The 24,863-nt window shown below is 38.6% G+C and overlaps 1 protein-coding gene and 2 pseudogenes across 1 annotated transcript; 2 read left to right on the forward strand and 1 right to left on the reverse strand.

Annotated features, from left to right (window-relative positions):
* The first annotated feature begins 6 nt into the window (after positions 1-6).
* On the forward strand, positions 7-15,258 carry LOC137982289 (U2 small nuclear ribonucleoprotein auxiliary factor 35 kDa subunit-related protein 2-like). The gene is made up of 15 exons (XM_068829367.1): positions 7-105; positions 184-275; positions 1,567-1,600; positions 1,762-1,824; positions 2,054-2,162; positions 2,657-2,743; positions 4,016-4,057; positions 4,752-4,817; positions 5,452-5,507; positions 5,841-5,961; positions 8,934-9,026; positions 9,437-9,492; positions 11,254-11,363; positions 12,843-13,266; positions 14,858-15,258. Exons 1-15 carry the CDS (start codon positions 38-40, stop codon positions 15,096-15,098), a joined length of 1,662 nt encoding a protein of 553 aa, XP_068685468.1. The 5' UTR covers positions 7-37; the 3' UTR covers positions 15,099-15,258.
* A 210-nt stretch (positions 15,259-15,468) lies between these two features.
* Positions 15,469-17,410, reverse strand: LOC137982290 (leukocyte elastase inhibitor pseudogene; annotated as a pseudogene).
* Positions 17,411-17,684: 274 nt separating this feature from the next.
* LOC137982291 (leukocyte elastase inhibitor pseudogene) lies at positions 17,685-20,316 on the forward strand (annotated as a pseudogene).
* The last annotated feature ends 4,547 nt before the right edge of the window (positions 20,317-24,863 follow it).

Consider the following 24,863-nt stretch of genomic DNA (forward strand, 5'->3'; position numbering starts at 1 on the left):
GTTGACAAGAAGCCTGGTGACTAAACTAAATTACAAGATGGCGGCCGAAGAAGAAGAATCCGATGATAAAGTTATCAAGGAAATGGAAGCCCAATTTAAGCTCAGGTGGGTACCTTCTTGCTATTCCGAGCATAGTGGATAATGGGTAACTATAAAATTTATTCTCTTTCCTTTTCTTTTCAGTCATAAGCTGTTTAGAAGGCTTGTAAAGAAAGAAAGGCGACGCCAGAAAAGGCAACAAGCAGCAAAAAAGAGAGAGCAAGAAGAACTTGAAGGTAAAAACGTACAGCACTGCAGCCCTCTTTCTTGTCCTGGAAATTCTGAGGACAAAGCAACAACAGCCAAAGAAGCCCAAAAATCGTATGATCAAAATGTATATCAGTCTCATATTGTGGCTGGTCTTTCATATACTGGACCTGAAATAGTTGGTTTTCAACCCAGGTGGAGGGTGCAAACTGCAGGTTGCAATTGCAGGTTATTGTAGTGAGCACCATTATTACTGGGGACAAGTTGTGCTTGAAACGGGATAGAAGTGACACTCACCCCTCTGTACCGTAAAATTATAGAAAAGGGAGCCCTAGGGTTGCCTTCAACTGCAGCAGTTGGCCTCTTATTCCTCCTTCGGACACGTTCGACAATTGGCTCTAGAGGTCGAATCACCTCAGCAAGCCGACAGTAAAGTCATGCTGTAAGTACAAGTTAGCAGGGTTAGCATAGTGGTGAGAGCACCAAAGTGGGTTGGTTTTGTGCTCTGCTTTGAGGGTTTTTCTCTGGTTTCTCCGGTTTTCCTCCCTCAGCAAAAACCAGCATACAGCTTATTCCAGCTGGCTGTAAGCTGTGCTCCAAGATCACGCATGAACTGTATAGCGGCAGCCAGAGGTGCCATCATATGCTTTCCGTTTGACCTTGTCGAGCTGCATCATTGCTGTACTTTGCGACAACAACTAGCGAGACTTACTATTATTAGAATGACTCTTACAGTTGATCTTGTGAAGTGAGATTCCTGACAGACTTAAGAGCGTTACTGAACTCAACTGGGAAAAGAAAATCATTTGTAGGCCTAAAAAATAATGTTTAAAATTAAGGTTAGCATTTTTTGTAAGTTTGGGTTGTTTCAGTTATGGTAAAACAATGACCTGGAACCCTAACCTGCACCTCCAAGCTGCACTTTACATCCTCTGCTACCCAGGTGCATGTAGTTATTGCCTTTTAGGTGAGAAGGGCTGGCAGAACTTTAATCTGACAAACCAATATATAATAAGTGCAAAAACAGTTTACACTGAATGCAGCAGGAAGTTGAAATTATGTTACAGAAAGTTGCAAGTAACAGAGATAATAGCGTCTATGTACACAGTATTTATAACCTATATCTTTCAGAAACATACTGACTCTAAAGATCACAATACATTAACACTTTCACTTTTCATTAAAGTTAAAATTAGTCAATGAAAATGCCCAATTTGACTTATTAACCTGTTCCACATCAATGATTGCAATGATTCTGAATGTCTATGAAAGGCACTGTAAGATGATAACTTCCTGATTCAATTCATTATATAATTATAGAGAAGTGGAGAATAGAGAATGATCCAATCTTAAGGTACAGTATATAACAAGTTCATTTTACTTTGTCCTAATAGTCAAGCATTCTGATTTGTCTCCCAATGTACTGTAGTCACTTGTGATGAATTTTTTTTCTCTTCCTTCCAGATAAACCGTAGACACAACATGCCTTTAACAACTGACTTGTTCTATTATCAGGGCCAAGTTGGAAGCAAAGGAAAGAAAAGAAAAGAAAAGATTACTTGAAGAAGAAAAGGAGAGGTACCTTAAGAAACCACAAAATATCAGTAACTTTTAATCCTAATCTGAGCTTTACCAGCAGGAAATTGGAGTTGCCTTTTTGCTTGAAGGGTTAAGAAATAGTTGGGAAGAAAGGGGAGAATTTTGATGGCATGTGCAGTAGAAAATGTTAGAGCTACATAAGTTTGAGATTGTGGCAGTGGTAAAAATATTATTACCATCCCATGATTATGTACACATTTTGTTTTAGGGAAACTCAACATCGCTTGTGGTTGGAGAGAGAAGTAATTGCTCAGGAGAGGTTTCGAAAGAAAAAAGAAGATGAAGAACGAAAAATAAAAGAAAAACAAGAACAAGAGGTGATAAGAATAATGATGTTAATAATAATGTGTCTCACTAGTGGTCGTCGCAAAGTACAGCAACGACGCAGCTCAACAAGGTCGAACTGAAAGCATACTATGGTGCCTCTGGCAGCTGCTATACAGTCCATGTGTGACCTTGGAACACAGCTTACTGCCAGCTGGGATCAGCTGGCTTTTGCTGAGGGGAAAATCGAAGCACCTGGAGAAAAACCTTCGAAGCAGAGGAGAGAACCAAACACGAAGTCAACCCACTTATGGTGTCAGGTCCGGGAATCGAAACTGGGCTTGAACTTGGTGGGAGGCCAGTGCTCTCACCACTGCGTCAAACTTGCTTTGCTACATAAACACTCTCTTTCTTGGCTTTGGTGTGCCCTGATGACCTCTAACGACAGCAATGCTTCTTGAAAGCTTTTAGTACCATGTCTGTATTACAGAGCTTCCTTTCTAGCTATATTTTTATGCGTATTTTTGACCACATGAATGTGTTGTAGGAGAGAATCAAAAGAGAATGGGAAGAAGAACAGAGGAGAGAAAAGGAGAAAGAAGAACGAAAACAAAAAGAAATTAAAGCAAAAGAGGTGATATCACTGTTGATGGAGTTGCATATTCACTGAAAAGCCTGTATCCCACTTTACATGTACTTTATTTCATTAAAAACAAAATTTATTATTACTATTATTATTATTATTATTATTATTATTATTATTATTATTATTATTATTATCATAATGAATGGTTGTTTCTATTTGTCTCCAATCTTTTGGAGATCTATCCCGACAGAGTTTTTAAAAGTCTCAAATTGTCCTAACTCTTAAACAAATATATAAAGCTCATAATCTGAAGCATACACTCATTTAATGCATTTGCTGGCATTTCAGAGAGTGTACCTGTGTTTGGTTGCTAAAAAATATACCATATCAGGCAAGGGAGATTATTCTAATTTGATATAAAACCAAACTCTCATGACTAGCCAAGAAACAAATCTATGGCAATTCTTAGGAGAATGAACTTTTAGATCACAGGATTGAAAGAGATACTTAACTTAGGATGTTATCACACATAAGACAGATTTCATCTGTCTTCAATTTTTCATTCTCACTCTTTATCACTCTTCCTTTTTCTTGTATTAAAACTTTAAATTAACTGCATTGCAAATATACATGTACATGTAGAAATTATTTTCTGAAAATCCTTGACAAATCTTGAACAACATCAGTGAAGTTATGCGCAAGTCTTCATCGCTGAATCATTGGGGCTCTTGCATCAGACAAATTTGTATCTTTTAAAAGAAAGCAGCATTAGTTGAAAAGACACATCATAGATTAATTTAATACAGTGGTTACTATTTGTAAAGATGTACACTCAGCAGATAGCTTAAGTAATATAATTTTAATACTTTAAGTTAATTTAAAAGAATGTAATGTACATCCAGCACTTATCCCAACAGGGGAGAATGAACTAGGTTTAGCCATGAATTGAATTTTTGTTACGCTTTCTGGGCAGTGGTCTTTTTTACTTATTACCTTGTCATTGGTTGTCAATAATATCCTTAATGTTATCGATCTTCAGGTACGTATATGAAGTTACTAAAAAGTACTTTTGTAAAAGGGGAATCTCATTTAATGTTGGATGTGAGTTGTCTTATTTTTAGGAAAAATGACAATTATTCAATTTAAATCCTTTAACAAGTTCTTTGCTTGGTTTTTTGTGTGGTATCAGTTCCTTAGCAGTTGGGTCAATTGAAAGTGAAGATTGTCAATGTAGATTCAGTGTAAACTGATATAACAAATTGAATGCAGAAGTACTTAACAACATCTAAGCAAAAAATATTGGACTGTTGCTTTTACCAGGAAGCCATATTTAAGGAGTTGGACAAACCATCAACTGCTGAGGTAATAATATTGACAAATCTTTATTGTTAACTCATGGTGGTAAACTTTTTCTTTTTCTTTACTGGAATGAAAATTTATAAGAAGAAATCAAAGAGAATGATTTTAAAAAAAAATCTTAATCAAGGAAAATGATACCATCTGCATTGAATGCTACATGTATAAGATATCATGTGAAGCTACAATGAGAAAAACGTCAAGAAGTTCTTTATTTTTTGGCTTTAGAGGGCCAGATTATGCCATTTCAGTCAATGTCTATTAATTATCAAGGAACTGAAATGTGGGGAACAGAACTGGAACAAGGAATAATCAAACTTGAAAATGCACACAAAGAGCCTTAAGTTGTTTTTCTCATTTATCAACACCACTGTTTTTGTGGGATCATTGGTGTCATCGAAGTGAGTGTTCTCATACTGTTGGTTAAAAATTGACTATCATCAATGATCTTTTAACCCTTTGACAGCCTAAACCGGCCAGACTTAGTATTTTACTCTGTCTAACGCCAGAGATTTTACTCGTCAATGGGGAACCCCCAGGAGTCAATGGGTTAATAACCAATTTTTGCTGTGTAAGCCTTCATAAAACTTTAGAAGGAAGGAATAAAGGTTAAGAGTTGTGCTGACACAACATGTTTGAGAGATTGTGTTTGAGAGTGGAGAGTCACCGGTAACTGATTGCTCATTATTTCGAAATCTAGAAAAGTGATTCCTGGCATAATCCCCTTGCTCCCCCAGTACTTGAGAGATCTTATGGAACAGAGCAAGTAAGTTTTTTTCCGACAGTAAACCAATAATTATTATTAGGTATATACTAAAACATTGGATAGCATTGAACACACGCGCTGATTGGCTATTCAAACTCCGGATATCCTTTTTTATAATTCAACGCATCGTGACAATGTCCACATATGGTCAAAGCATGCTCAATATTCGTTGTGCATACTCAACAGAAATCCTGTGATTTAAGTAATTTTGTGTGTCGCGGAGAAAAATGGTAGTTTATCCAGCCTTTTCTTCCAATAAACATAGAAAATTGTGCTTTGTCATCAATGTGTTGAATAATAAAACAATTATCCTGCTCAATCTTGCAGAATATCACCTGATTTTAGCCCACTTGGTGATATTCCGCGCAATTTCACAGGATAATGGTTAACTATTCACCTTTGAGCAATTTGTGCAGAATTTGCGCTAAGAAATGTTGTAATTTTTGCATAAATAAATGAGTTAAAATCATCTTTTTGTGCTATATTATCTCACTGTTTTAGTACGTACTAAAACAACTATTTACCTCAGTGTCGGTGGCTATTGTTGGATATTTACCAATAATTATTAGTATAAGATGATTTATTGATGTAATAAATTTGATTTGAAAGACCATCATGAGTGTTTTTTTAACAGGATACAGTAAATTGCTCATTTTATCTGAAGACTGGAGCCTGCAGATTTGGAGAAAGGTGATGAGGGGTTTGTCTTGAAATTAAAACCAAAGATCACATACTTTTCCAGCTCCATTGTAAACTAACAAGCAGATCTTGTTATAGGCCTCTGAGCTTGGGTGTACTGTGTTTTGGCGATGTGAGTGTGTCAATCACTATGTGATTGGAAGATATTCTCAGTCAGCAATGTCAACCCATACATTTTTTCTGAAAGCCAATCCTTCCAAGCATAAAGCCACAATAATTTAGCACAGACAGTGAAGGCTCTAGCTCCCTCATTTATCCAAAGAGTTAGAAAGTCATCTTCCTCTGGGGAAAGCACCTCATTCTTTCTTAACTCTTAATGTGCAGGTGTTCACGGCAACATCCAAGGCCATCATCAAGTGTCACATTGATGATTCCAGCTATGTACAATGACATCCGACTCTCTCAGTCCATGCTTGATGAAGCTGATCAAGATACCAGCCTAGAGGTAGAACATTGCTGCTGTTCTGTAATTAAGCCATCTGACCTCACTGACTCACTGACACCAACTCTTCTGGCAGACCTTGGGAAATACAATACAATTTAATGTTGCATGCGAGACCTGCCCTGGCAAAGAAGGATGCCCCGTAGCACCTTTTGCATGAGAAGTTTTCCCTGAAGAGGATCACTACATGTAAATTACGAACTGCAGAGAGATACAATTTTATAGTACTATGCTTAACTGCTCTAGTGATGTACGAGGAAAAATCAATAAGCATCCCCTCAGAAGCTGGGAGTATGTCCCCGTTGTTTGACATAGGTCTATTCATAAGGCAAAAATTGGAGGAAGCGTTTTTCTCTGGAGCTGTACGTACGGTTCGTAGTCCACGCTAGTCCCAACCTTGTGTTAGTTTGAACTTCTTGGGAGTCGCTGACCAGAAATGGGCATCCTGAAAGCATGAAAGGGCTTCAGTAATTTTGTTAGAAACCCTGGGGACGTAACATGCTCGAACAAACAAGTTATGTTTCATGGATATTAGAATAAGTAACCTAAGAAGGTTCATGATGCACGAAGCCTTTGAATGGCCCAAATTGTTAATGGCCGCAACAGATTCATGATCGTAACAAAATTGCATACGTTTCCCTGAGGGATGGGGGAACCAGATTGGGAATGCTACCACTATGGGGAAAAGTTCCTGCCATTCGAAGTATATACCCCAATCCCTGTTTAACTGCATGTAAGGGGGCCACCTACCCTGGAACCATGGCCCCATTGAAATAGCCCCCAAACAAATGGAGCCAGAGGCGTCGGTGTACAGTTCTGGACCAGGAGAAGGGGTAACAGTGGTGTCTAAAGAGAAAGAGCGCCCATTCCACCCAGCGAGGAAAGCTTTCCACATTGTCAGATCTTCAATAAACTCTTTGTTCAACCGGATGTGGTGAAAAAGGCTGGGTATTCCCTAAGTCAAGTTAATCATGCACTATAAAAACGTTCTCCCAGGTACTACCACCTTGCAAGCAAACTGTAAGGTATCGATAAGGGATTGAAGCTCCCTTAGCCACACAGAGTGGCAAAAGGTAAATGAATGGAGTGGGTCCCGGGTGTGTTGGAGTTTGTCCGTGGGAAGCCTCGCCTCCATACGAGGGTATCTAGGTCAGTACCCATGAACTCAACTTGTTTTGGATGCGACAACAGGGGCATGGACAGACATGAAAAAATAGAGTAATGTACCCCGGTACTAAAGCTAGCCAGGCATTGGAGGCGAGAGGGCTCAGCTATGAAAAAATCGTTGAGGAAATGAAGGACACACTGTAACCCGTAATTGTGCTTTAATTAAAACCCATTCCAAGGCATCGGAAAGTTGGTTTAAGATGTGAATGAAACCTAAAAGGGAAGTAGAGGTCTACATAATACTGTTCAGGGACTTGAGGGTATGGATCGCATCGTCTACCCGGACATATTGGAGGGTGCAGGGGTCCCTTGAGGATGTGGTCATTAATACTATCCCCATCAGGGTATGATAAATGATAAATTGTATGCCATTCGGTGTTTCTTGGGGACCACGCCTAAAGAGTGACATTGTAGATTAGGGAGGGGAGAGGAGAGGAGAGGAGAGAAACGTTCCTACCATGTGCCCCAGACTAATTTCTTTGCAAAGATTCAATGTCACAATGTCAGGGTGCTGATTAGCGGAAATCAGATTGCCAGATACCCTGGGTTTGTGAGGACCAGTGTAGCTGACATGTGTATCATATCAAAGACATTGTACGAAATAATACAAAATTTCAATTGGGGTTCCCCGAAAGTTCCCTCTCTTTATTCATAAACAGTAAAGGTACTCCTTACAGTAAACTAAAGAGCTCACAGAGTGATACTTTTGACTTAACTAGACCTTTTGTACTTAGACTAATGTCTAGGACTAAACCAATGGTGACTAACATCCTATCTAATACAAACAACTTGTGTAGCGCTCAATGGGACATGAATGGGGATAGTTGTTGCTTTTCACCAATCCAGGCGAAGGATAATTATAACTGTAAGCAGACAGTATTAAAAACAGGGATAAAGGAACTCAGTTTGAATTGTTAGAATATAGGAGTCCATTCATGTCTCATTTGCGTGGCGTTTCTCATTTGTGTGGCTCTAACGAGTCACACTCCAGGACCCATTGTTATCTTGGTAATATAAAAAGTATAATAATTTTAGTACAAAAAATCATGTTTAACTGTACAGTGTACTGTAATTTCATTTTGAATGGTATGAAGGAATTAAGTACATTTTAGCAAGGTACAATGTGTTTCTGGATTATTTATAAAATACCGGTATTGCAAAAACCTTGTAGGCAACAAAGTGTGTGCCCTTTTCTTGATGGTCCCCCTTGTCATGTCCCCTTTTCATTTTTCAACTGTTTGAGTTGCAAGCTTGATTTGCTCTTATTCTGGATTTACTGCAAGTGAATGAACTCACCTTAACTTGATTGTTATGGTTTACATGTACAATGAAGCGACACCAATGCCATTGAATCTCTAGCAGAATTGTCATTGAAATCCAACTCAAATTTTATAGATTAGACACAGAAATGGTGGGAAACATAACAACAGGGATTATGACACGAAATATATTGGTTATTGTTATTCAACACATTGTGACAATGTCCAAATATGGTCATGGCACACGCAATATTCGTTGTGCGTACTCAACAGATATCCTGTGATATACTTAATTTTGTGTGTCAGCTCCAATAAACGTAGAAAATTGTGCTTTGTCATCGATGTGTTGAATAATAAAACCATTATCCTGCTCAATCTTGCGGAATATCGTCTAATAGCCAACGAGGCCATAGGCTGAGTTGGCTAAGTATCAGGCGATATTCCACGCGATTTCACAGGATAATGGTTAAATGTCTGGATACCAGCATAAGTACCTGTATTTTCAAAGGTGGTCACTGATCTCCTTTCGTTATTTGTTGTTGTTGACAGTATGATGAAAAAGAAGCCTATGAAAACTTCAAACAGTTTTATGAAGACACACTTCCTGAGTTCAGAAAAGCCGGCACTGTTGTACAGTTTAAGGTACATGTCAGCATTAGGTGATCTTTCTGTAGGGCTTTGTGCTGAACATTAGCATCTTCCTGGGTATCCTTACCTCAGTTCTTGATCCCAGCTAAAAAAGATGCATGGATTTTTTTAGTGGTTTTAAGTTCCAAAAAGCACAGCTAATGCTCATCAATTTTAGTCTACTGTTTACAAAAAATCTATCTATAGTCCACAATTTCTGTTGGAGATGGATCTGGCCAGATCAGCAGACCTTACATGGAATACTGCAGTACTGCATAAGCTTGCTTGCTGTTTTTCTTTCTTCCTTTGATCTGCTCAGTGATCCATTCTTGTTTATCCAATCCATCATATGTGATCCTGATTTACTAAAATTTTAATGCCCAATGTAGATCCACTGACTCTCTTTGACATAATTGTTATTTTAGGTTTGCTGTAACCATGAGCCACACCTCAGGGGTAATGTTTATGTTCAGTTTTCGAGGTATGAATGGTATTATTAATAATAATAATAATAATAATAATAATAATAATAACAATAATAATGATGATAATTAATATTTCTATAGGGCAGATTAGCATGTAAATATGATCAAATGTGCTTTACACAGTTAAAAAGCTAAGAACATTTAGAATTAAAAAAAGTCTTCAAAATATCAAAAGCTATACAAAGTATAAGCTTCTCTAGTAAATAAAAATGTCTTCAATTTGGACTTGATCGTTCGAAATGATCCTCCTCCCTTATTGCACTTAGCAATAATTTATTCCAGAGTGATGGAGCAGCAGCAGAGACAGCCCTGTCACCAAGTGTTTTTTTCGTTTTCATATTAATACACGTATTGTACTTACGGTAGCCCAAACAAAATCTTGTATAACCTTTCATGACACTTGATTCAGTGTAATATTTTTTAGGTCATACAGTATTTAACATTCTGTGACATTTTACTTAGTGTAAGTTTTGATAAAGATGACTGCCATCTGTTGAAACTGTCAACATTATAACAAGATTTTGTCTTCAACTGTCTATTTTCTTCCTCTCGATTTCTCCAGCTGGATGAATTTCCTCAACAATAATTTATTCACATCAAGTGAAGCTATGATCCTCCCAGTTATGAGCGCATTTTTTGCAATTGTGTAAAGAAGCCTGAAAAATTCAGGACTTCAACAGGGTTTGAACCCATGACCTCACGATACCGTTGTGATGCTCTAACCAATGAAGCCACTGATGTTGGGTGCTCATCATTTGTGAGTTCCAATGTTCCCGTGAGGAATGAGTCAACGATGAAATGATATATGAACTGCCGATATGAAATAAAGTGAAGCTATGATCCTTGCAGTTATGAACGCAATTTTTGCAATTGCGTAAAGAAGCCTGAAAAATTCAGGACTTCAACAGGGTTTGAACCAGTGAGCTTGCGATACCAATTTTTGCAATTCATAACTGCAAGGATCATAGGTCGGCAGTTCATATATCATTTCATCGTTGACTCATTCCTCATGGGAACATTGGAACCCACAAATGACAAGCTCCCAACATCAGTGGCTTCATTGGTTAGAGCATTACACCGGTATCGCGAGGTCATGGGTTCAAACCCTGTTGAAGTCCTGAATTTTTCAGTCTTCTTTACATAATTGCAAAAATTGTGTTCATATATAACTGGGAGGATCATAGCTTCACTTGATTTCATATCCACAGTTCATATATGGTCCATTTCATATATCATTTCATTGTTGACTCATTCCTCAAGGGAACATTGGAACCCAAAAATGACGAGCACCCAACATCAGTGGCTTCATAGCTCAGTTGGTTAGAGCATCACAACGGTATCGCGAGGTCATGGGTTCAAACCCTGTTGAAGCCCTGAATTTTTCAGGCTTCTTTACGCAATTGCAAAAATTGTGCTCATAACTGCGAGGATCATAGCTTCACTTGATTCATATCCGCATTTCATATATCATTTCATCGTTTAATTTATTTACAGCATGGTGTCTACTGATTTCCTCTTTTAGCAGAAGCAAATTTGCATTTCTCTCAAAGAAATGTAGTGCCTCAGTATTTGTTTGTTAGACACACTGTATGGTTTCCTGAGAAAGCTCAGAGAAGTTCAGGGTGTAGGGTCAGTTTTCCAAGCCTCAGTCTATTACAGTTAATGATAAATTGGGAAAACTTCCTAGCATACCGGGATACATGTTTGATTTCCTACAATTTTGTATTCAATGGGGAGTTGGATCATTTCTCTCTTAGTGAAGAAGAATGTGCCAAAGCATTTGCTATCTTTAATGCTCGATGGTATGCATCCAAGCAACTCTCTTGTGAATTTTCGCCTGTTACCAAGTGGAAATCAGCAATTTGCGGTATGTTTTACAAGACAATGTAGGTGTTCAAACAATGACTCTTGATTCTGGCCAACTTAACTTAACTTGAATGTGTATAATTTTTATTTCTTTAATGTCATCATTTTCCAAGATTTTTGAAAAACATTGCTGAATTTTCCTAGAGATTTTTGACATCATGTCTAAACATTGGGGAAGATGAACCAAAATTGTTTCATGTGTAGTAATAGTATGTTATGCCATCTGGTTATGTTCAATTGACAAGTTGGTGTCAAGCAAAGATGCTCATTTTCCAAGACTATTTTTTTTGGTCAACATTAAATCTTGAATTTTACATTGCATTAAATTTATGCACATGTCAAGAAACTTGCTTTAGTCATGGCTGTTTTGCTGTTTTGGCAAATAAGCCAGTGCTCACTCTATACCTGATCTCGACTGAGCAGCAGAAATCGAGCCTTTAGTCAAGTAGGCATGAGAACTTGCACTACATGAATAAGATTAATAACTGTATTTGGACCTAAATGCATGAAACACATGCATATTGAAGGTTTTCATTATTGTACTCTGAAGTAACAGACAAATAAGTTTGAATGAATAAAGTTCTTGAGACTACAATGCCCACTAAGAGAAGATAATATCGAGAGAGTTCCATGTAGACGCTGGAGAAATCTCTAATACTTTATTCCTGATGCTTTATGAACACCCTGACAATGATGGTAATTGACAGGTCAAGCGGCAGGTTAATGATTACCGGTAAATCCATAAGTAATTATCAGTCACTTCCCTTGGGGGGATTTTCACTTCTAATGAAACAAATGAGTCTACATGTGCACTTACAAATGTAACTGATTTAAAAATTGGCACTGAGAGGAGTAAGGCATACATACCTCATACTAACCGAGTTCAAGGCCCATACTGTAAGCTATGGACCAAGTTTTTTCCCGTTGATTTATGGCCCGTGCGCTTCACACTTGGGCCATAAATCAACAGGAAAAAAAAAGGATCCATAACTTACAGTATGGACCGAGAAAATGAGGTTAGTCCGGCGTGTGGGCAAGGAAACTAGTTAAAGTCAAGTGGAAGGTTCAACTGCCACAAAGATTGCCGCGTCAAAATCCGAAAAAATAAAACTTCCTAGCTGTTTGAAATTGTTGCTTGCAAGATTCAAGTATTTTGGCAAGTTTATGTAACAGAAACAACATCAAAAACTTGCTCCATAATGTTTTATGAAAATTTGAGCGAGCTGTACTGTAGAATATGGCACCCTAATCACAGGGCGCGTACTATCTGAAAGATATAATAATGGCTTGTACCAAGTGAGCTAAGGAATTAGTATGAACTACTTATTACTATTTTCCGTTGTCGCGTAAGGATTGTCACTAAAACTGATATCCTCTAAAACAGTAGATCGAAATGCAAGTTTATATGTAACCAGCAAGTCACCCGTCTATTTTGGTTCTCAATAATTATAACTTACGTTTTGGCGACTACTTTTTGTAGGACTGTTTGAAAGGAACCGCTGTCCCCGTGGAAAGAACTGCAATTTTCTTCATGTGTATCAAAACCCAAGAAATGAGTTCAGTCACCGAGATGAACTCTCCCCAGGCCGTACACCACACAATGGAAGGTGGTCTGAACGTTCAGACAGAGACTGGAACCGAGAACAGAGGAACAGACACAGAGACATGGACAGAGGAAGGTCACGAGAGGGTGATGCGAGATATGAGGCAAAACACAGAAAGTACCGAGAAATGGACAAGAGCAAGGAAAGAGATCATAGCCGTCATAGGCATCATCGAAGGGGAAACGACAAAGAACACAGCAGGAGTGAATTTTACAGAAAAAAAGAAAGATCTAAGACCAGGGATACGAGTAGTGATGAGGACAGTCAAAGTGAAAAAGAGGAGAAACAATTGCATCAAAGGTGAGTGTTGGACGAGAAATGCATGTGATGTTATCTAAACCTTTCGTACCCCAGATACAAAAGTTCATTTGATCCAAACTAATATGACAGACAATGCCCGTCTACCTGACAGTATATTGAAATTGTTAAGAGAATTTACATTCTGATCACTCCTCGGAGTCAAAGGGTTAAGGCGAAAAAGCAAAAATAATTTTGTTTTAATCATTGTTATTCTCTACCTCCCCCCCCTCCAAAAAACATGTAAAATGAATGTTGTGATAAAACTGATAATCAAAGGACATAATAATCTGTTACAGTCTTCTCCTAATGAACAAGAACCTTTCATTTAAATTTCTTCACTTAAATTTAGTTCAACTTCTGGAGGCAGTGTGGCCCAGTGGTTAGGGCGCTTGTCTTGAGATCCGGAGATTCCGGGTTCAAGACCCGCTCTGACCACTCGTTGAATTTGATCGTGGTAGTCCCTGGTTCAACTTCCCAGCCGCACTTGTAAATAGCCAACTGGTTTGCCTCCAGCCAGTTGGGATTCTTAACAGTTGTTGTTGTTCTGTTCTGTCGTTTCGTTGTGTTTCAATGGCCCTGAAAAGCCCCTGTGGGGAGCGGTCAATTAAGTATGTATTGTATTGTTTAACTTCAACAACTTCAACGCATAATGTAAGGCGCAATAGAACGAGACAACGGACGTATTGGCGTTTTTTGAGGGGAACACTGCCTTGCGACTGGTTAGCCTATGCGACTTCCAGATTGCGTGATATAGAACAACCTCACTTATCTCCCCAGCACTACGAGCTGATTGGTAAAGAGCACGTGCTGGATCGGACAAGAGTATTGGTAGCAAGCAATGTACAAAGGCAAACGAGCCAACAAGCTTGGGGGAAGTCGCTGTGCAGACTTAACGGCACCTTGCAGGAGTGACCCAATTTTAATGAAGGCAGGGCGATAAACCCAACCCATCTCCAAAGGGAGGGAGGGGAAAAAACTTTAACAAATGCCAACAGCTAGTTGGTTTACTATAGAAGACAAAACTGCCAAGTGAACCTTGGACGGCTAACTGAGGCTTTTATAGCTAGACTCTGTCTATTAAAGTAGTCAGTTGTACAGCTTCTTCTATGAGCAGGTAGGTATTACACGTGCTCTTTAACAGTTATGAATGGGGCCTTAACAGATTTGGCCAATGCAAGTGTGCGTTATAAACTGATATCTAGGAACAAAGTCACTATGTCCTCATTTTATTTACAACAAAACCATTGATTTTATGACCTTGAACGACCGACTACAAAGAACACGAAGATAACTAACGCGACATGAATAGCCCCTTTTAGTATGGTCACGTTCCATTAACCGTATTTTACTGATGGGGCAGTAAAATCTCATTATAAAATGCACATTCAAAGTATCTGCTTCACCTCATTTGTAAATTCAATGAGCTCATTGAGTGATACTTGATGCTGTGATGTGGTGCTTTGCTAGGGCCTTGCAAGCTGCTAGGACTAACTAAAGGGTTTTGACCAAGAAAAACTTCTTCATTCCCCAAACTGGGAATTTAATTTTTTTAAATTTGAATTCTTCAATAGCAAGCCTTTTCTGTTTTCAGACTTTCCCCTGATGTGAATGAAAATGTGGAAACGCTGATAGAAATTGAAGAGGAAAGACATTCACATGGATCAAAAGAGAACAAAAAGGAGAAAAACAGAAAGAGGAAGCATCATTCGTCACACAAGCGTAGGCATGGGCACAAGGACAAGAAAAAACACAAATACCACAGTGAACAGAAAAAAAAGAAACATCGAAGTAGAAGCAGCGACAGCAGTAGCTCAGACAGTGACAGTGATTAACAACCTTTGCATTCAGAATACTTTTTTTTTTGTTATGAGCAAGGCAAATTCACTCTGGCTAGAAAACAAGCACAAATCATCTGATTATCTGATATCCAGAAACTTGGCTTAAGTACTTCCACAACTTGTCAATAATAAACTTTATCGTCAGTGTCATAAATTATTATGGGCCTTATTTGTGGGGTGGCCATATTGACCATAGACAATAGATTTTGTATCCTGCACTTTACGAGTTAAAATGTTTGGGAGCGGGTTTCAGTGGGGCAAAACAAAAGTTTTCAATCCCTCGGGACTCACTATAGCTGTCGTGTGATTAAGGCCCATATTTGCTTCCAGCAAAGCATATTTGCTTCTAGGCAATGCACAAGCATGACATTATTATTCTTTATTCCAAGTGAACCCTTTGAAATAATACAACACAACAGCCTTCAAAGCCTGCTCAGTACCCCTGTTTCTCACTTCTTCCTTGTAGGCAACGGATAGAAATGCTGATAATCCCACACGACAGATCCTAACTCAGTGAGGTTACCACACACTGGAAAATTTCAAGCCGATGACTAACACTTTAATTCCTGCTTGGTATATTATGTTTCAGCAACCATAGTTAGTGGCATGAAAAGTTGACGTTATTTGTAATCCCACAAGTGAACATTGGTTACAAAATAACTATAATTCATCACTTGTATGTGAATTATCAGTGTCACTTATGTGCTCATCCTCATTTACTTTTGGTCTTTTAACTCGACCCATAAATAATACAGCACTTGAACTCTTGTGATAAATAAAGAACAAAAATGGATGGTTGGCGTGGACTTCTGGATGCAGGTCAATGGATCGCTTCCGCAAAAGAACTCCTGATGCTGCTGCAGCTTCAGTTCCGTGTTCATGGATATTAATGTGGGCCTTGTGCATGACGTGGGACACGTGTAGACTCTCAACTAAGCTTATCCCAGACAGATCTGATATCCCAGGTTCAAACAAGTCTATGATACCAAGTTTATTCAATGCTTCTTTCAGCTCAAAATGCTGACTAAGTTTAAATTTTGGAATGGATACTTTGACAGTAGTATTTTGAAGTGACATAACCCACAGTGACAGTGTTTCAGAGGTTATCATTCTTTCGAGTTGGTACACTCCATCAAGCTCATTAGGAAGAACGATGAACATGGAAATATCGTTGCCACTATATGGCAACTCGATGATTTGACAATCATGTTCCTCATCTGAAAAATAGTTGTGATTTGATTTACGTGTCATCATCTCCACTTCTACAAAATTGTCGCGATCACTTGATGTATAAAATGGGGCGTGGTAAGATCTCTCTTGTTGAAAAGCGTAAAGCCACGTGCCTTTGAAATATATTGCATTAATAAGAGCCAGACGCGTGTCTGGATCAACAGCTTTGGGAGGAAGAAAGTTCTTTATTTTCCACGCCGTATTTTGTTCAACCCAGTTGTTAATCTCAACTCTAGCTCTCTCTGAACTTCCTTTGAAGTCGACTTTTGCCAGATGAGAATTGTAAAATGCCAGGGAACGCTGTTTAAATTCGTTGGCTTCGTGCAATTCGTGATGTCCCCAGATTCGATTTGCAATCTTCAACTCCAAATTCTCGTGTTCCGATTCCTGCACCGCTTCTTGAAACGATTTCAAAACCAAATGTACATCTTCAAATTCATAATTGTACCACTTAAAGGCCTTGGCTATTTGGTGAGCTGTGTTTCCGCTGCTTCCCAAAAACACTATGGCAAGTGAAAGTGAAATACTGGCTGGTGAGTAGAACACGTTCTTATCCTCGAGTCCGTGGTCTTGGTTAAAAACCTTCAGTAGATCAAAGCCAAAATCGTTAATGTTTTCTATGATAACTTCGGCTTGATCTCTATGGTATTGTTCTGTTGACACTAAATTGCAGAACAGAGGAATAAGAGCCCAAAAGAGAGCCATCTTTAGAACTTGCGTGACTGGTAAACAGACTTTGCGTGACTTTTCACTCGAAACCCGTTTTTTAATTGGTTGAACTCCCCAATAGATCGTTTCCACTTGACGTCATTAAATTCTAAAAATTTTCCTGCGCTGCCCTGATGATAATCTAGATTTAAATCTTTCCACAACTTTTTAGAGCAGTAGAGTATTCGTTTTGAAAATACAGCATTTTTAATTTCCGATTTTCGCCTTGCGTGATTGTTTCGTTCTTGGCTTCTTTGTTGGAAAAAAGGCCTTTCCTTTTCAGACCTCTCAACCCCAAAAGACCAAAAACCTGGAGATTTATCGACGGCGTCATAACAAATTATAACTACAATCTTGGACAGAATAAAATGGAACAGAAATGCCCCCTCTCCCCCAAATCAAGGATGAAGGTACGTGAAGGCCAAAACACGCCATTTTGCCATCACTGATTTTGGGGGGAGGGGTGGTCTCAATGTTCCATTTAATTTGTCCAAGATTGTAGTTCATCAAAATAAAGTTTTCGTTTCTCGTGAAGAACATTTGGAAGTGATAAAGAGGCAAGGTCATTCAGACGGTCTTGCTATTATATTCTTTCTTAATATATTCGATTCGCCATGACAGATTTAACAAATACAGCGTATATGATAGGAAATGAATGTGGTTAGTGCTGAGCCAATTTAAGAAAAAAATTACCAAAGGTTATTAAATCATTTTTACATGAAAGAAATGAAAGATTTAAGCAGGGTGGGGTAGATGTATTCCATCGGCCTGTGAATCTCTTTACCGTGAAATTTTTGTGCCTCATCGTGAGACCGTGGGTTTACAGTTGCAACGTTTCATTGTGTCGATGCCTAATCTTTACCAGTTCATGAGTGTACCATTTTGGTGTAGCATTTGGCGCCTCCATACAAAGCTCTTAAAAGTTTCCTTACTGAGACGTTTCGGCCAATAACTAAAAAATGATTTACCACACAGACTTGAGACTTTGAACAGTTGTTTATGTATTAATATTTTATAACTTTCGTTTTCTTGGCCTTTTCCATTGAATGGTTTGGCGTTTATTTTTTTGTTGCGTGACAGTGAAAACAATCTATCGCACGTACTTCAAGTCACTTTCCACTCTCGCTCGCAACGAAACGATACTGCACTTCGATTAAATAGCTTTAGTCTTCAAAATGGAAAGTGCTGTTGAAGCAAGCAACAAATTCTGTGTGGATCTTTACAGACATCTTCAAAGTGACGACAAGTTCCAGGGAAAAAACCTTTTCTATTCATAAGAAAGCTCTCCATTGCGAAGGACTTCCTCAAAACAAACTTCATTCTGAAGAAAAAGTATTTCTTGCCGTCCTCCAAGAGTTAAACGTCAAGGGCAATGAACTGCAGGCCGCGAATCGATTGTTTATTCAGAAGGATTTCAACTTGGTGAAAGATTTCGTCAAGGGAACAAAAGAGTTCTGCGGTGCTGAGACAGCTTTGGTTGATTACCAGAAAGATGCCGAGGGTGCTCGAAGAGGACCTCTGTGGTATTGCTCTGTTGACACAAAATATTGTAGAACATCAGGGTTAGGGTTAGAGGAATAAGAGAGCCCAAAAACTCGGTAAAAAGAGCCATCTTTGCGTGACTGGTAAACAGACTTTGCGTGACTTCTGATTCGAAACCCGTTTTAAGGACGGTGTCTGCTAATTCAAAGGTATGTTTGCGCAGTTTACTGAATATCCGGGAAGAGCAGATCTTAATACGTGTTATTGAAATCCAAAAAGAAAATTGGGCGTAACCACGCATTTTTCGAAGATTATTAATCAACAATATTAGTAAAAAGTTTAAAATACAAAGAATTGTATAGCGTTCTTTTGAACCGCGCAAAAATATCCCTGTATTAGCCATAACAGGAAATCCGAGTATCTCGAGATACGCAGAACGTATGCGCACTAACAGTAGGGAGGTTAATTAAGCAATGGTAGGCACCGTCCTTCTTTGGTTGAACTCCTCTTCAAATTCATTTTGCAACAAGACACTTTCCACTCTCGCTCGCAACTGCAATAAAACTCCAATAAAATAGCTGAAGTATTCATAATGGAAAGCGCTGTTCAAGCAAGCAACAAATTCTGTGTGGATCTTCATAAACATCTTCAAAGTGACGACAAGTTTCAGGGAAAAAACCTTTTCTATTCATCGAGCAGTTTGAGTGTAGCGCTCGCTATGACTTACATGGGTGCAAGAGGTAAAACAGCCGCCCAGCTAAACAAAGCTCTCCATTGGGAAGGACTTCCTCAAAACAAACTTCATTCTGAAGAAAAAGTATTTCTTGCCGTCCTCCAAGAGTTAAACGCCAAGGGCAATGAACTGAAGGCTGCGAATCGACTGTTTGTTCAGAAGGATTTCAACTTGGTAAAAGATTTCGTCAAGGGAACAAAAGAGTTCTACGGTGCTAAGATAGCTTTGGTTGATTACCAGAAAGATGCCGAGGGTGCTCGAAGAGAGGTTAATAAATGGGTTGAAGAACAAACGAAGAAGAAGATCAAGAATTTGATTGCCGAGGGAGTATTCAATAACCTAACCCGACTAACCTTGGTAAATGCGATATACTTCAAAGGCTTCTGGCAAAACCAGTTCAACGAGAAAGCTACATATGATCAGGAGTTCTTTTCCTCGGAAAGTGAAAAGATGAAGGTCAAGATGATGCACTTGACAGCAGGGTTCAAGCATGTTCGCGACGCAGGGAAGTTGAGCTGTCAAGTACTAGAGATGCCCTACAAGGGAAAAGAGCTGTCCATGATTGTTCTGTTGCCCCATGAAATCCAGGGCCTTGCCAAGTTAGAGGAAGAACTTACCGATGACAAGTTAGACGAAGTTATTGAATCGTTATCAAAGGTATACCCAGAGAAAGTGGAAGTTTCTTTACCAAGGTTCAAGTTCACACAGGAGTTCCATCTCAATAATATCCTTGCCAAAATGGGGGCAACAGAGATGTTTAGCGAGTTCGATGCTGATTTTACAGGCATCGCACCAGCCCATGTGAAGCTCTACGTTTCTCTTGTCATCCACAAGGCTTTTGTGGAAGTCAACGAGAAAGGCACAGAGGCTGCAGCAGCTACTGCTCTTGAAAGGTCCAAGGCTGCCTGTGTTATGGAGCCCCCTGTCTTTCGTGCTGATCATCCATTTCTATTTTTGATACATCACAAAAAATCAAGAGCGATATTGTTCATGGGTCGTTTAATCAAACCGGAAGTAGCGTGACAAGTGACGAAAATACCCGAAATGATTTGACAGGGGGGGGGGAAAGGAGGTAATCATTTTTCGCAACAATGATAATTTAATAGGCTAGTTTTGAATTTTTAAGGGAACAAGTTGTTTTGTTTCTGTTAAAAACAAAATAAAATGCAAATTAACCTGGGAACCTTCACTCTGTTCTCCTCTGTTCTTTAGTTTTTGTGCAGTTCAAAACTTGTCTGTTAGAGTGACTTTCATATGACTTTGAAAAATAACAAAAAACAGAACGTAAACAAAAATGCAAAGCATTTAATTGGCTCGTCGAACAAAAGCAAACGAGCGCGAATTTTCATTGGCTTGGTGAACGCGGATGCAAACAATGTCATTTCTCCATGGAACTTTCTGGAAGGTTTCACTTTGACGTCATTTGAAATGCAGTAATGTGATTGGGCAATCGAAGTGGTTACTGCCCATATTAGGAGTTTCCTTGGCGAATAAGGAGAAGCTTTGTTTTAATCTTGCCAAACATTGGTTCGTGAAACAAATAGCAAATACTTTTTCAAGGACATGCGAAAGTCGCTCTATTGGAGAGAATACATGGAGATATTAAAAAGTAATTTTTCCATGATGAAGACAAACTTCTCAACTTATTTTACTGCAAACAACCTTGGAGCAGTTTTCAATTCAGTTATATCAATTTACACAGAAAGTAACAGTAAAAGTGAAAAACATTGAATGCAAAACAATAGATTATGAAGTCCCATGATTATGAGTCAAATGGTCAACAAGACTCACAGTCATCATAGCAATAACTTATTGATTAAGCCTAAGCCCTTGTTTTAGTGATTAGGCTTAACCACTCTCTGAAATTACTTTTAGCTTTCATTTTATGGGTTAGGGTAACTGCACTAACTCATTGATTCATTGACTCATAAAAACTTGATACTCAGAGATTATAAACGAAAGCAGCTGTTAAGAAATCTGAATTAAGTTCTTGTTTCTTTAGTTCTAACATAACATTGATAATTTTAATTATCAGGGAGTGTTGATGTGGGTAACAAGATGTAATTTTATCGATAATTTTGGACTTAGACTTGTCACAATAATAATAATAATTTCTTATTGTGCATGCCTTTTTTAAGGGAGTGTCATTAAACCAAAGTGTAATAGAAAGTGAAAGCCACTAATGTTATTCGATGTCTGATAATGAGTAGACAATGTGATAAATCATACATAAGTTGTGGATCAGGATTGAAAAATAGAACTAAAGCAGCCACTGATAGGTATCTCATAATTATTCATTTTATTTGTCAGTTATGAAAACCAACCAATGAGTCAAAATATGAAACTGGGCAAAATTGTGACTATTATTTTTAGTCCCGCTTTTGTAAAGTAAACAGAAGAAACGTTCATGAAATGTAGTCAATTTGCTGGTTAGGTCTGAATAACTTGTTTTGTGATAAGAAAGTTGAGCTATCAATAATAAGATAAGGAAAGTTAGTCCATGGCTACAGTGAAAAGCGCTTGTGCATTAAATTAAACCCCCCCCCCCCCCCCAAAAAAAATTAAAATTTCAAATCATGGATAACACAACAAGATGAAAGTTGTAAATCTGTTTGTGTAGTTAGAATGCGAACCCATAGTTGAGTAAATGTAAATCTCACACAATATTGTATTTGAATTTTGTGATAGATGGTGTTCCTAATTTGGGGAACAATACTTGTATTTTGTCAACATTTATCACAATGCTTATTGCATGTTTGGATTAAAAGAAAAATACGTGGGACTTGAAGCGCATGGTTTTGCAGGATGTAACAATCACAAACTTGGCAGGAATATATGCAGAGTCATGACAGCAGTTTCCAGGGCCAATGAAACACAATCACGACAGAACATAACATTCAACAACAACTGCTGAGAATCCAGACCGGCCCGAGGCAAACTAGTTGGGTATTTACAACTGCCACTGAGATGTTGAACCGGGGACGACTACCAGGAAAAAATTCAACCAGTGGCCAGAACATGTCTTGATCCTGGGATCCCTGGTTCTCAAGGTAATTGCCCTATGTCATTCATGCAAAGGTTAGTCAACAAAGGAACAACTGCTGCCAATCCACAAGGGCTTGCACAGCTACAGTTAATCCTGGCTCAAATAGCAAAGTATAAAATATTAGGAACTTTATGATCTATGAAGACGACGTTGACATGAAAACGTTACCTTAAATTATACCTATGGGCTGACCATTTAACTCTTGAGGGGCGGGGGGTGATTTCTGGTTAGCAAGTGTTTCTTTTTCTGGCAACCTGGTGGGCAGGATATTTTTTTCCCTCCTAAATGCTCTACAGGATATTTTTTTTTCTCTCCTCATTTCTCTGCAGGATTTTTTTTTCTTCAAAAAAGGGTTGTGTTTACATTTACATTGTGGTGATCGCAGTAATAGTTCTAATATGGAGCTGCAAAGCCTTAAATGTTGTAAGCTATACAAAATCGTTCTTGTATAGCTACATGTTTTTGAATGTCATTCTTTAGAATCATTTAATATTACTGAATAACAATATTCTCATGTTATAAAGTGATGCTCCACAGGTAGATTTGAAAATGTTTAGCTTCTTAATTTAAAAAAAATAGCTAAAAATAGCAAAAAGCAGTTCAGAAATGCTCATAGCAATGTGTAATTTAGGCTAACCGTAATGGCTTGCATGACTGGCTCCTATGACTTGGAGCCATGTGAACAGAGCAAGCAAGAAATCCTTTATCCCATAATAAGGGCAAACCGCAAGCTACGTAAGCTAACTGTAGGCCAACCGGTGTGACGTTTAGGCTAACCAGAGTGCTATTTAGGCCAATCAATGTGTTATTTTAATAGGCCAACCAGAGTGGCTCGCTACAATCTTGGACAAAATAAAATGGAACAGAAATGCCCCCTGTCCCCCAAATCAAGGATGAAGGTGCGTGAAGGCCAAAACGCGCCATTTTCCCATCACTGATTTTGGGGGGAGGGGTGGTCTCAATGTTCCATTTAATTTGTCCAAGATTGTCTATAGAGGCTATCACGTCACAAATTCAAGATTTGGTCAATTAAGAGGTCATATGTCAACACATTAATCATCCGAAACCACTGGCCTCTGACGCCGTCACGCTCGTCGCTAGTGTTGCTATGTTGAGATACTACATGGAAGATATTTTAAGAGAAGCGGAGCGTATAAAAAAGCCAAACCTAAAATGAAAATTTGCCAGTACGATCAAGAATAAGGGTATAACTCTACGTAGAATTGACGAAAAAATTGCCATCGAGAAAAAGAATACCCGAGGAAACAAAAGTAAGAGTTAGAGTTCTCAAGCCCACTACTGATCTTACTCTAGAGGCATTTCTGGGGAGTTAATCGATAAAACTATAGGGTCTATGTAGGGTCGCATCGCTGAGATTAAACGAAGCAATGGCAAAAGACTCAAGCATTAAAGTAGCGCTTTTAAAGCTTTGTAGAGCACTTGAATGGTTTTACATGACATTAAAACGTTTAAGGCACGATTCACGAGACTTTTTATACGATTAACGTCTGCTTTGAGACGCTTTTCAACGGTTAAGCACGGTTAACAGGCAATGGAAAAAAGTGTCAATCTGTTCCGTCACCTTTCTGGCCAGACGACAAAATCGTGAAAAATCGACAAAATTCGTTGCTGATAGCCTGCAAATCGTGCCCATCAACACTTTTGTGAACGTAAATCATGCTCTATTTTTCAGCGTGGAAAAATTAGAAGATCAGGTAAATATCGCCAACAAATTTAAGGGAGCGCAAATGCAGTTCTTAAAAATTCAACAAGTTTGCGTATTCGGTATGGTTAGCGCACGGACGCAAAGTCTAAAGCGTAGAATGTGGGTATAGGTTGGATAGTTGGATGGGGTAGATAATCTGTGGTAGAAGGTTCGAATCCTCCTTACATGCGATTTCTTTCTTTTTCTTTTTCTTTTTTTTTTCTCCCAATAGTTTTATTCCCTTTTTTGTTTGCAATTTATGTTACCGTGAAATGCCACTTGCATTTAGTTTTTTTTTCAGTGTCGCCTTGCTCAGTTTATTTTTTGAATGGGAGATGTGCTCTCGGATGATGAAACTTTTGAGCGAACGAGAGAAGATTTCGTGTCGTGATTACCCCATATACTACTGGTAACGCCAAGCAGGGGCTCATAGACAATCTTGGACAAAATAAAATGGAACAGAAATGCCCCCTCTCCCCCAAATCAAGGATGAAGGTGCGTGAAGGCCAAAACGCGCCATTTTCCCATCACTGATTTTGGGGGGATTGGTGGTCTCAATGTTCCATTTAATTTGTCCAAGATTGTAGCTTGCAGATTATCCGGTGTAAATGATTGTTAGTGATCTGTCATTTATTTTACGTAATTTCCGGTGTTACGGGGAACAGGGGGTCGTTTTCTTCGAAGTTTTAGTGGTTTTCTGTTCGCGATACGCACTAGCCTTTCTTACACAAAGAGAGAAAGAAAGACCTATTTCTATTGAAGGATCGGAGAAAGAGATACGTATGAGATAGTTTTACATAATTACTCATGCGCAGTATAAAATGCCCTCCGTTTCTTGTTTTCCGTGTCATATTA

Source organism: Montipora foliosa, chromosome 13 (genome assembly GCF_036669935.1).
Source record: "Montipora foliosa isolate CH-2021 chromosome 13, ASM3666993v2, whole genome shotgun sequence".
NCBI lineage: Eukaryota > Metazoa > Cnidaria > Anthozoa > Scleractinia > Acroporidae > Montipora > Montipora foliosa.

Bases quoted from the DNA above. Each gene is read 5' to 3' on its own strand.
- LOC137982289 (XM_068829367.1), top strand. From the start codon at position 38: ATGGCGGCCGAAGAAGAAGAATCCGATGATAAAGTTATCAAGGAAATG. The intron at 106-183 runs GTGGGTACCTTC...TTTTCTTTTCAG, and splicing joins GAAGCCCAATTTAAGCTCAG to TCATAAGCTGTTTAGAAGGC. The intron at 1,601-1,761 runs GTACAGTATATA...TTCTATTATCAG, and splicing joins GAGAATGATCCAATCTTAAG to GGCCAAGTTGGAAGCAAAGG.